General features: G+C 42.5%; 1 protein-coding gene across 1 annotated transcript in view; it reads left to right on the top strand.

The window, feature by feature from the left end:
• The window catches only part of LOC310901732 (uncharacterized protein), a 139,175-nt gene that overhangs the window by 107,112 nt on the left and 19,500 nt on the right, over positions 1 to 12,563 (top strand). The window contains exons 12-16 of the mRNA XM_083841967.1: positions 204 to 2,490; positions 2,904 to 2,981; positions 3,665 to 3,702; positions 4,765 to 4,814; positions 7,029 to 7,123. Coding sequence (XP_083698093.1) covers positions 2,476 to 2,490; positions 2,904 to 2,981; positions 3,665 to 3,702; positions 4,765 to 4,814; positions 7,029 to 7,123 — 276 coding nt within the window. The 5' untranslated portion in view covers positions 204 to 2,475. The remainder of the gene's footprint in view (positions 1 to 203; positions 2,491 to 2,903; positions 2,982 to 3,664; positions 3,703 to 4,764; positions 4,815 to 7,028; positions 7,124 to 12,563) is intronic.

Consider the following 12,563-nt stretch of genomic DNA (forward strand, 5'->3'; position numbering starts at 1 on the left):
TTAATCTAGGCTTGTCCTGGAATTAACTGGGGCCTGGGCAACTTAATTGTAAAATCAGAAGAAATGAAACAAACAAAAAAACCTCCCAGCTTAAAAGCTTCCCTGTCAATGAATTTCCCCCTTCCCCCCACTATTAATTAATTAATTAGTTAGTTAGTTAATTTGTTTATTTATTTATTTATTTATTTATTTAATTCTTACAGATTTGCAAGACATCATGGGAAGCAGCCAGTATAACTACCTCATGTCCTTGGCAGGAGACATGCAGAGACAAGCTGCACAATGTAACTCAAAGCTGCTTTCCCACACCTGGCCTTACTTTCAGTCATCTTGAATGAGCAAGTGCTAAATTTGACTGGCAAAGACAACTTTAAATCAGAACCAGAAGTAGAAGATATGGGCAGATATCTGTCAGCTAGGAAAAAAACAACAACAAAAAAAGGGCCAGGAAGCTACCCTTGGTACTCAAGATGGCATCATAAATTTGCAACAAAACATCTTAGGCTGAGATGAGGAGAGCCAAAAGTTGCAGCCTGTATGCTGAGTATTTATGCTTCTGGAGAGCACGAATCTTTTCTTCCTATTGAGCATCCCCTTGCTGCAATTTTTCCCCATGTCCTGCAGAGTGCAGAGTGGTGTTTTGGAATCGAGGATCTATTAGTCAGGAAAGAGGATAAAGTCTAAGCCTGCTTGAAATTCTCTTTGGTAACAGCGAGGAGGGCAGGCTGCTCTGAGTTATGAAGGTGGCCTTTTCAAAATGGAAATAAACAGGCAGAGAGAGCAGATGACTTTAATGAAGAACTACTAGTGTCTTTTTTGCTCTCAGGTTCCATTAGCAAACAGAGACTGAAAAAACAGTGCAGTTGTGTCAGGAACAACTGGTCACTCTTATACACTCCGTTGCTTCCGTCAAACACATGTGCCTGTTGCTGCAGAGAAAGACTGAAATGTAAATGTCCATCTGCAGTGCTCAGCCTAGCAACAGCCTCACTTAAGGCCATGAAAGCCTTTGGGAAATTCAGGCTAAACTGAGAGGGCGTCTCTGGGGCATCAAATCCAGATGCCTGACTGCACCATCTTTCCTTTTGCCTGTGGGTTCCAGGGGTCTCCAAATATCCCCAAAGCTGCAGTTTTGAGGCACTGGATGCATCTGGTGAAGTACTAAACACCATCTAGTGACCTTAACAGCACCACTGCTCTAGACCAGAGATGAACTGCAGCAGGGACAGATAAGACAAAGTAGGACAGCAGATCTTGGACAAGCAGCAGGGTGGTGGCAGAGGCACCAGCCACAGGACAATGCTGCTCTTCATGATTTCTTGCATTGCAGTAATACTCAAGGAGCCATGCAGGGTGAAAATGTAAACACACAAACTTGGAATCAGGCAGAAGCACAGGGGAAAATCTGTCTGTGATTCATGATATCAGGCTGTGCCAGGCTGTAACAATTCCTTTTTGCCATTTCAGAACAAGCGGACTTATTCTTCAGTCTGTACTAAACCATTGCCATCCTGCTCCCAGAAGGTGCTGGCACTGCTAATCCCACCCTCACAGTATCCTTTGCTGTTATAAACAGGAGAGCAAAAGAAAACATAAAGGAAGGTTCTGGGGTGGGGGTTTTTATAAGTATCTTCGCATTTCATGAAGCCTAGCACTGGGTTCAGCATGGTGCCAGTTTGTAGCAGGATCCTTTCTGCCATTGCTGACCAAGGCAGGCAGCTCTCAAGTTCCCCCACTACCTCCCTTAATGCTGCAGCACAGAGTACATAGGGAAATAAAACCCATAAATAAACAAGAAGGATGGGGAAAAGGGCAGTCTGGATCTTACTGAGCAGCAATTCTCTCTTGGAACTGAAATGCCTGGTGATGGAGTTAATTCACACTCGTCAGCCAGGCACAGGAGACTTGGAGACCTCTTGCTTCTGCATGGCCATGCGTGCAGAGCTGTGCTTGTCACAGATACTGGATGAGACAGATCCTATATTATTCTTGCAGCTTTAGGGCAACTGGAGGGGGAAGGGAGTGAGAAAATCAAATCAAAACCAGAAAAGGAACACAAACACAAATTTCCCAAATGTCTAGTACTTGATGGGGGCCAACAGTGACATTGTCTGTTCTGGGACCCACTGTCAATTATTTATTAACAGCTTGAACACAGCAGAGTATCTGAGTAGGTTGTGATCAAGGGTCTTCTCTGTCTTTGTGTGTGTGCGTGTGTGTGACTGAAGGTTTTGCAAAGCAGGGCAGAGAACAGTAGAGAGACATTTTGCTCCTGGAGTGACAGGTACCTTAGCAATTTGGCATATAGCACAGTAAGGAAAAATTCCTCTCTCCATCCTGCAGTGACTGTTTCTGAAGGCTCTGTCAGGTGTATGTTTTTGGCTGCTGGCAGGGAAAGCCATCCACCCCAACAGCAAAGTCCTCCCCTTCCAGCAAGTCACACCTCACAGATGGCATCACGCAGTGAATCGTGAGATGGGATGGGGCAAGGTGGTACCTGGACCTTCCAGAAAGTCTCCTCTTAGCTGGGAACTGATGATACTTTGATCTTGGTGGCTGTAGACACTTCCCTTTCTCTCCTTGCCTACTGGGTCCTTCAAAGCCAGCCTCCTTTCTAATTTCTAGCCTGATATCCATCCCATCAGCTACAGGGAGTAGTGATCCGGACCTCCCTTGGTGGTACTCTGAGCAGTTCGGTGGCTTAACAGCCAATATAAAGAACTGATCATCCTACTGCTGTCATTTACTGTGCTTTTGTGTCCTTTTTAATCTCTTGAGCGTCTGACAATGATTGACATGTTTCTGTATGCTCACTGAACTCATGATAGCTTCAGTGCTGCTTTCTATCACAAATATTTTGGCCTTCTTTTGCTTTTAAAGGCTGCTGTTTTCTTCATTACTAGATGATGGCTGACAAATTCAACAGGAACAATGAAAGGTTGTTTGCAGATCTGGAGCTGTCATTAAGACCTACAAAGAAGGTGTGCCCCACACTTTTACAAAAATACCATTCCCTGTCTATCCCTTCCCCCTTCCACTCCCTCTATCATGCTTGTGGGTGTAATGCTAAGTGTCTATGTATGGATCATTGATTTTAATGATCCTTTCATTGTAGGAAGTGTGACAGAGGAAATACATTGTTATGACTGCCTGCTGTTGGGTGGTCTGTTATATCCCTAATTTTCAGGCATTGTTTTCTTTCTTTTCTCTGCTTTAGTAAGGAGAGAGGAGGAGTGTGCAACAGAAGGATTGGGCTACACTGATAGTCATGAGTCTAGAAATGGTGCAGTTAGGAATATGATGGCTCATGAGGATGTGTGTTAGGACAGTGATCAGATAGCTAGGTTTTGAGGACTGTAGTTTGATGAGATGAAATCTTTTCCCAGTGCCAAGTTCAATGCTGAAAAATGTGACTTTTTGATCTGTTACTTTGAACTTATAACACAAAGCAGGGCAACACTCAAACATGTCTGCAGGTGGAGTATCATTGGAGGGAAGTGGTGTTCAGCTTCCAACTGCCCAAGTCACTTAAAAAATGACTCTAATTTGTCTGAGGAAATGTTTTCCTCTAATGTAGTGTCGCTTGCTGCAAGTCATCATTATTGAGTGTCTTTTAAATATCTGCTATTGCTGACTGCACATTGTACTGCTCTTTTGGTCACAGTTGCTTCCCTGTGTTCCCTTTGTGGTCAAAGGAGAGATGTGAGTACTTGCAGGAAGACAATTTCTCTCCATCTACCTCACAAACACCTTAAGGTTGGTGGATTACCTGTGGGAGCTTGCTTTCTGTTCACTGAACTCAGAGGCAGCTCAAGCAGCAAGGTTCGACTCGATGCTGACCCTTGGATGCAGATTTAGTAAATCCTTGCATTTTAGGTTACTAAGGTTTTCAAAGAAGCTCCAGTGATCGCAGTGGGACAAAATGCATTGCAGAACATGGGTCTCAGTGCCTAAAAACTTTTTGAAAATGGTGTTTAGGTTCTTGTGTTTCTTTCCTCTATTTGAAAATATTGCTTAAAACATGCTTAAAAACAAAAGGCAAAATGTCATATGTCTCTAAAGAAAAAAGATTTTATGTAAAGCTAACATAAAAAGCTAGGCTTACAAGTGCAGCAGCATTAAATATTTGCTAACATTAATAGTAGGTCTTTAATTTCTGAAATTTTAGCTTGGAGACATCCACATCATCACAAAATGAATGTTGATACCATGCAGTGAGGTCAGAAAGCTCCATGTGAAATAATGATTGAATAGTAATTTTGATCAATTTCTACAAATCTATCAGAATTGAAATGAATTGGGAACCAAGGGACATCTTAATCGATGATTACTGAAAATGTTGGGATGGGCGGTAAACATCACGGTATCTTTGAGAACCCATAAATTATCAAGACAGTGATATATCAGCGACTGAATGAATAATGTAGAGATCAACATGGCTTATTTAAATTTAGCTTAACCTTTTCTTCCATGGGAGAGCAAGAGAAGAATAATTGACTCAATTAAATTTTAATCTTGGAAATGTTGATCAGTAGCTGGGTTTGCCATAAACCTGGTTTCCCTTTACCATATAGATGAGCCAAGACTTCTAAGCTTGATGTCTCCATAATAATATTGACTGTAATATGCCCAGAAATTATGCAGGGTAGATATTTATGTGTAGCAAGATTCTCAGCTAACCCCAGGGATCAATTTCTGTGTTTCTATTTTCTCAAGCATTGTATATTTAAAATAGAGATTCTTTTTTTTTTTTTTTTTTTTCAGTATAGCACATGGAACACCCCCCCCCAAAAACTCAAAAGGAGATGGTGAAAGTAAGTATCTCTAGATGAAAAGCATTTTGGATCAGCTCTTCACTGTACACAATGAAGGGAATAACGGATGACAACTTTAATTTAAGAAGTAATTAATGTAAATAATGTATATGTTGCAATTGACTGGAAGAAACAAGTGTTTCATGAGGTCACCTGAACTGTCAAGAAGCGAGATTCTCTTGGGGCTAGCTGAGCTCTTCCTGAGCATTACAATTGCTTCTTGTTATTTTGTACAAGTGTAAAACTGAACAGAAAAAAAAAAAAAAAAGTTCATAGTTTGCATTTCTCTCTCTCTTTTTTTTTTTTTTTTCCATTTTTAATGAAAGTAACATGAATCCATTGAGTGACTCAGAGGCCACCTTAAACCAGCAGGGCCAATTGGCCAAAGCTTTATGTGCTGTGACTGATGTCCCTAGCTGCACATGGCATTGCCAGCAGTGGCAATGAACAACAAATACCTTTTGGCTGGGAGAGGTTCTGCTGTGTTTGATCCTATTCTACTGACATAAGAGGGATAAAATACAACTCTTTTTTTTTGAAGCCACAGAAAAGCAAAAGCTAGAAAAGGTAGCTATGAAGGCCTTCCAAAAGCTTTAGGACCAAACCATAACAAAAAGATAAGGCTGTTTTGAGATGATAGATGGAGACTGGTGGGAAGTCACTTCATTGCGCTGAGCTCTGGCTGAGGCAGTGGGAAAGGGAAAGGGGATTTCCTTAGTCACACAGGCTTGAAAAAATAGAGGGGATTGCTATGAGATCTCCAGAGGAGTAAAGGGGCAGCTGAATATACCGCTGCTTTAGGTTCATCCAGGAGAGCCTGTTCACAACCTTGTATTGGTGATGACTCAGACTCTGAAGGATGGCTGACGAATTTTACACATCATTTTATAAACCAGGGGACTGAAACATGGCTCACCAAACACTTAAAGATGCTTGAGCAAAAAGTTCACATATGTTTCTGCTTAGGACTCTGTCTGTATTTCCAAAATACCAGATGTGGGCACAGGCTTGTTGCCTGGAGAAGGAGGTGCATGGCAGCAAGCATTTCATGCACAGCTTTTGAAGCTGGGATGTAAACACTGGGCATGATATCACCCAGGGAACCAGTGGCAGGCCCCCAGACAGCCCAAAAGTGGCATATCAGTTATTCTGCATAGAACTCAAAACCTCACCTGAATATGAATGACAATAATAATGTCACATCATTTGAGACACTGGATGTATATCTTCTGAAGTCTTTATCAAACTACAGTCCTAATCATCTACTCATTCTTCCAGCACAGAAAAATAATTTTCTCTCCCTACTTGGGATCTTATTGCATTAACAAGACTTTAAGAGGTACAGCCTCCCCTTGAAGAGGCATGTTTTATTGGCACCGGCAGCACAGGTAATGTAAATTATAGGACAGATAGATAAATGTATTTAGACTGGGGCAGAGGTGAACCTTTTTATGGCATTTCATGTCATTCATCTCTGCTCTTGGCTGGAACTGCAAAGATGACCAGAAATTTGCTCATGGAACATAGAACCTTGGTCAGACATAATTAGGAAAATCTAAAGTGTCATTATTCTTTGGTCTTCGCCTTAATTACAAGGTCATCCCACCACCCTAAGAATATTCTATTGAGTTTCAAAGGTGTTCAATAATTCTCTTCCAAGATAGAAAAAGGCAAAATACAGCTGGGGAAAGAGCAAAGCATGAGAGGGAGGAAAGCAGACCTAAGTGGAAATTATAAACGAAACATTATTATGTAAGGCCAGTAACAGTTTTTCACTATAATTAAGATGGATTACTTTAATAATCCTTCAGGGCTTGATTCGAAACTGCATTACAAACCATTTATGTGTGGCTTTGGTACTCGCTGCCTCTGTGAGGAAATCACAGGTGTTTAAATAAGAAAAGGGAAATTCAGAGTTTTTATATTTCTTCAAGGAGCCTCCTTAGGTCTGGAGACATGCGCGGCTGCCTCAGATTTATGTGCTGAGGAGAGTGCCCCAGCTTTGATAGCACTCTTGGAAAGTAATTACCTTTTGCAGATTTTACACCTGAACGTATATACAGGGCATAGCAATTTGACTAGGGAAAAAAAAAAAAAAAAGTGAAACCTTTTGTGCACAGAAGAGCTGCTGTTTGGATTAATGAACTGCAGAACTAACTTTCTCCCCTCTGCAGATGTCAGTTGTGCCTTAGAAATATATTCTTCCCCTTGCAGACACACAAGTATTGGAAAGGCTGCTTCACAAACGAAGCCAGGACTATATGGGAAAGCAGAAGGCAATGCTTCAGGATTCACAAGTACATCTTAATGTGAGAATGAGAAAAATGCTAAAAAATGATAAAACATAGAAGGAAAGTTTAAGATTATAATATTTCAGTTTAAGGTTATAATCTTCTGCATTTTTGTCTTAGTCATTTGATTGAGCTCACAGGTATTCAAAAATATGCACACACTGATTTTTTTGTGAGCAGAGAATAGTAGGAAGGGCACACCAGCTGTAAACTGGTGGGCTGAGTTAGCCATTGCGGTATAATCTAATGTCCAAATATTTGGCATCTTAATTATTTCTCAGCTGGAGGTCAAAGACCTCCCTACTGAATATGTAGGCTTTGCGAATGTAAAAATATCCATTTCCCAGGCATGGAAGCATTCAGGTTATTCCCACATTGAAGTCAGTTGGGGGTTTTACTTCATATTGTTGTGGGCTAAGCACCTCTTGTGACAACTTCCCTGTTGGGGAAATCTGAGGAGAAAACCCTGTTCTGTTAAGGCTGATGAGTGTCAGTTCATTGATATGGGGCAGCAAAGACAGTCAGTAGCACCGCCTGTTCTGGAGGGGTTGGTAGATCCTTAGGCTGAAGCTAAGGTGCCCACAATGTGGAGCAGAACCAAATAAAGCAGAACCACATGGGAAATCACAACTCCAACACGATGGCTAGCCCCAAGGGAACTGCTTCTGTCCCTTTTCCCAGCAAAGCTTAGGATGGAAGTCTGTCTGACCACAGATGCAAGAATGTCTCTCTCTCTCTGTTTCCTTTTGTTCTTGCTGTTTCTGATTAGCAGCATTGCATTGCAAATATTTAGCATCCACCTTCATGGTTTGCTGTATCTCTCATTGGAGAGGTTGTGTGGGGAGGAGAGCTGGAACATCATTTATCAATTTGTCGGTCTTGAGCTTTCACAGGGTTCACTTGCTTTCTGTTCCTGGAATATTCACTGTTGAAGAGCACAATGGAATCATCACTTATTAGGATCTGCCCAAGTCTGACAGAACAGCATTGATCTTTCTCAGACAGGTTTATTTATTGCTTTTGCCATTTACCACAGAATCACAGAATCAACTAAGTTGGAAGAGACCTCCAAGATCACCCAGTCCAACCTCTGACCTAACACTAACAAGTCCTCCACTAAACCATATCACTAAGCTCTACATCTAAACGTCTTTTAAAGACCTCCAGGGGTGGTGACTCAACCACTTCCCTGAGCAGCCTATTCCAATGCCTAACAACCCGTTTGGTAAAGAAGTTCTTCCTAATATCCAAGCTAAACCTCCCCTGGCACAACTTTAGCCCACTCCCCCCTGCCCCCCCCCCCCCAAAAGAAGCACTCACACAACCCCTAAAAATCGGCAAGAGTTGTTTATTGCCGGGACATCTTGCAGGCAAGCCTGCGGGATGTCCGTGGTGTTTGGTGGCTCCAAGCTAATGCTTGCGATGAAGCCTGAACAACGAGTAGGGGGCTCGCTGGGCACTCCTGTGATGCTGTTGATGCTCTCGGATGGCAGAGCACAAAGACATGCCACAGTAGTCCCAGGTCTCTTCTGGCCGAGGTGGATCCACTTCCATCTATTCCTCCACATCTGGTGGATCCAGCTGCATGGGCTCTGCAGTGCTGGGCAGAAGGCTAAGCCAGTCCTTGCCCAGGACTGCCCAAATGGGATGCCTTCCGTCCGGAATGTTCTCAGGCCAGGGTGCCGAACCAGGGGGTCGTCCAGTCCCATGCCTCGGTCCCATGCCAGTGTCGGGTTCATTATCACACATGGGTCTGATGGTGCCGTCTGGTTTACAGCCATTACTGGGTCCCGCACTGTGCTCCGGACTATGGGCTCGCCTCTGCTCCCTGCGGCTGTCTGCCTCATGCTCCCGCCTTCGCCCCACATCACCATTGCTCCTATGGTAAGGCCCAGGCCCCCTGTCGCTGGGTGTGTGAGGGGCTGGCCTGTTCCCCGCATCGTTGCGGTGCCAATGGTACCTGTCTATGGGCTGGGTGCCAGAGGTCCCTGGGGCACTGGTGTCTCTTGTGCCACCGGTGCTATCCCTCCGCCCACGACACATCTCCTTCTGCTCAAGTGCATTCCTTCTTGGTGCTTCACCGGACTGCATGGCTGTCCTCACACACCAAGGAGGCCTGCTGCTCGCCTCGCTCTTCTAGTCTTCTTCCTGCCGCACAAGCTGGCAGTCAGAGGGCCCAGATGCTCAGCGAATGGCGGGCCAGCTGCAGGGGGCCTGTTTTATAGGGCCTGCAGCAAAGGCGGGGCAGTGGTGGCCACTGTGACCTCAGCAAGCCCCTGTGATGGAGTGGCCCGTGCGTGGCCAAAGGCGGCCGTGTTCGGAGTGGCCTGGAAGATGCCCTCACGTGAACAAGGAGGAGGTTGGAGGGGCTGAGGCCCCCTTTTCTGGGGCTGGCTTGCCCAGGCCATTTGGCTTGCCACAGAGAAAGGCTGCCCCTCAGCCATGGGGACAGCTCCTGTGGCTGGTTGGCCACAGCATGTGCTACAGAGATGAAGCCATATCATCTTCTGCAGATAAGTTGACCCAAAGTAACTTCTAGATAGCACGTGGAAGAAGCACTGATTAAGAAACCCCCAGATTGTTGTACTTAATATTGCGATACTTTTTTTTTGTTGTTGTTCCCACATAGCTGGCTGTTTATATAGATTTTTTTTCCTTCACCAGCACTGTCAGGCTGTCAGGTACAAAGGCAGTACCCAGCTACTACTGAAGTCAATAAGATTTTGGAGGCCAAATACTTTTATGGAACTGATCATAAGCTATATGGAAAAGATGTTATCCTCTTCATTACTTGCTTTTATGATGTATTTGATTCCTAAAAGCTATTGTGTCTGTCATTTTATGTCTATGGCCAAGCACTCCAAAGCAGCTCCATGCCTTGTTTCATTGAAGTGTTTTCCCCCACCCTGCTGAGGGGCAACACGTAGTTTCATCCTGTACGCAGAAAGCTGGCACACAAGGTGGCTGTGTATATAGGCTTTGGTGGGTTCAGTAGTTGTGGAAGAAGGAGTGTATAAGAACAGAGCAAGGTTATATGATACTTACATTGAATATTCTTTGACCATTTGTAGATCAGTGACTTCCTAATGGTAATCCTCAATCATCTTCTCTCTTTTTTTTTTTTTTTTTTTTTCTGGTGTCCCCTTGAACCCATTTAAACTGTTTGCTCCCTATGTTTCACAGTCTTGATGATAGAGGAACTTATTTTGAGCTTTCCTCCTTCCAGTTTCATTTGAAGCTCCTTAATTCTTATACTAGAATATATATGCCTGCCTCTGATACACCTATTCAGCATCCACAAAAATGCACTAGAATAATTTTTGTGCTGTGGAATTGAGCTGATCATCAGGATCAATATCTCCTGATGGGCCTCTTCTCCCTGAATTTGTCTATTTTCTTTTTGAACCTATTTATATGCTCTAAAGATATCCTCACAACATGTACTTACTGAGTGAGAAAGGTCTTCTGTTTGCTCTAAAAGTACTGATTGTTTCCTTAGTTGCCTCGTGCTGGAAAATACTAAATACATTATTTCTATATCTGACTTCTCTGTACCAGTTATGATTTTATGGACCTCTACCATGTTCTTCTGAGTCTTCTTATCCCAGACTGAATAGTCCCAGATTATTAATTTTGCTTCCTGAGTAAGCTACTTTTTTGAGATAAAGTATGTACACTCTCCAGTTGTACCTTTCTGAACTGTTAAAGTTTTAAACCTGCATTTCAATTTAAAGTGGCTAAGGAAGTCCAAGAGAACATAAGGGATTTAGATGCTCAGTTCAAAGGCACCTGTCTTTGAAAAAATCAGTTCTTGATTATTTGGTGAATTGAATATGGATTCTGATGAATTTCCCTACTATGATTCAGCTATACCCCTGGCTAGTAGCAAGGGAAAGTTATCACTTGCTAGTTCTTCTGAGGCATCCATGGTTCATTTTCCACCAGATGAATATTCACATTACAAAATCAGTTTTTCAATTACAAAATTCTTCCAGATTCTCGGAGTTTCTTTAGGGAGAGAAACTCCAGTGTATATTCCCTGCACCTTGTGGTGGCATTTAAAACTTAAAAGCATATTGTGCAATGTCCACAACTTGCTATTATTCACCTTGAGGTCCCCAGACTACACCCCAGTGAGAGGAGATTGTGATTTAACCAATAAATTATCATGACAAATCTACAGCCTTATGAATAATACATAGGAAGGATGGGATGGGAATATCTGTTGCCATTTCTGTGGATGTTACTAATAACCCGTAAAGTCACTCCTCTGGGGATGCTGTTCTGAAGAAGCACAAAGCTAAGGCTGCAAAGCATCTTGCTTGGCATGTAGAATTGCTGTTTATAATGCAGGTTGAATTTGCCAGCACATACACTGAAAAAGAAAAAAAAAACAAAAAAGGAAAAAGAGAAAAGAAATTGTAGATGGAGACAGCAGTTCTCTGATTGCTGAGAAACAGAAACAGCCTTTGCTCAGGGAGGTAGAAGAAAAAATGATGATCCCGTAATATACTTCTTGGCAAATAATCATTTAGGAGATATTAGAGAAATAAGTACAGTATGAAATGGGAGTGGCATTTTTTTTGCCCTAAAGGGGATGTCTCTTATTCGGTAATGCTGTTGAATAAAATATGAACCCACAGTTTTGTTTTGTACTTCTGTATTTTTATTAAAATGTTCAGGGTTTAAAGTTTAATAAATTGACAAAAAAAAAAAAATCTATAGACGACCTGGTTTCCATCCAATCTGTACTACAGCAACTATAACACCAGGACTGCAGAAATAAATTCATTTAAGCTCATACCACTATGACAGAGAGGTTCCACTCAAAAAGTTTATGACTCCACCCCATGCAGAGGAGATCAGTTACCCCAAATTTACTGCATGCTCTTATTTCAGTATTATCTGTATCTTGTTGCTCAGGACCTTTGTCTTATTCAAACTGGGCTGTCTGCAAAAATGAATGTGATTGCTGTAACTTAAAGGGAGCTTCTTAAACTAAGTACATGAGAGTTTCTTCTTGGAGTAGGTAAAAGTTGCTGATTTTAACTCTCTTTAATAAAGCAGAGTTAGACACAAGGGAAAGAGGGGTGAATTAAACTCTTCTGTAAATTCTGGGAACCTGGGACCAAGCTAGCTTGATACTGAGTTTATGTTTTTCTCTCTAGCTTTTTCACTCCGAACACTTCACTTCCCCAGACCTGAGCAAGGTATCAGATGCCCAACTCTTTTTACTCTTTTTTTTTTTTTTTTTTTCATCTGCAGTGTGCAAAGTCAGTTTTACTGATGGGTTTTAACTTAAAAAGCCTTCTAGGCTCCCAGTTATGCTCAGCCTGGCAACCTGCAGCTGATATACTGCTTTCTGGACAGCTCCCCTTCATCTTCTCTCTCTCTCTCTCTCCCCGCCTCTTTTTTTTTTCATTTTTTTTTTTTTTTAGGTGAAATCACACCAGATTTA

This window comes from Anser anser (genome assembly GCF_964211835.1).
Source record: "Anser anser genome assembly, chromosome: 6".
NCBI classification, from domain to species: domain Eukaryota; kingdom Metazoa; phylum Chordata; class Aves; order Anseriformes; family Anatidae; genus Anser; species Anser anser.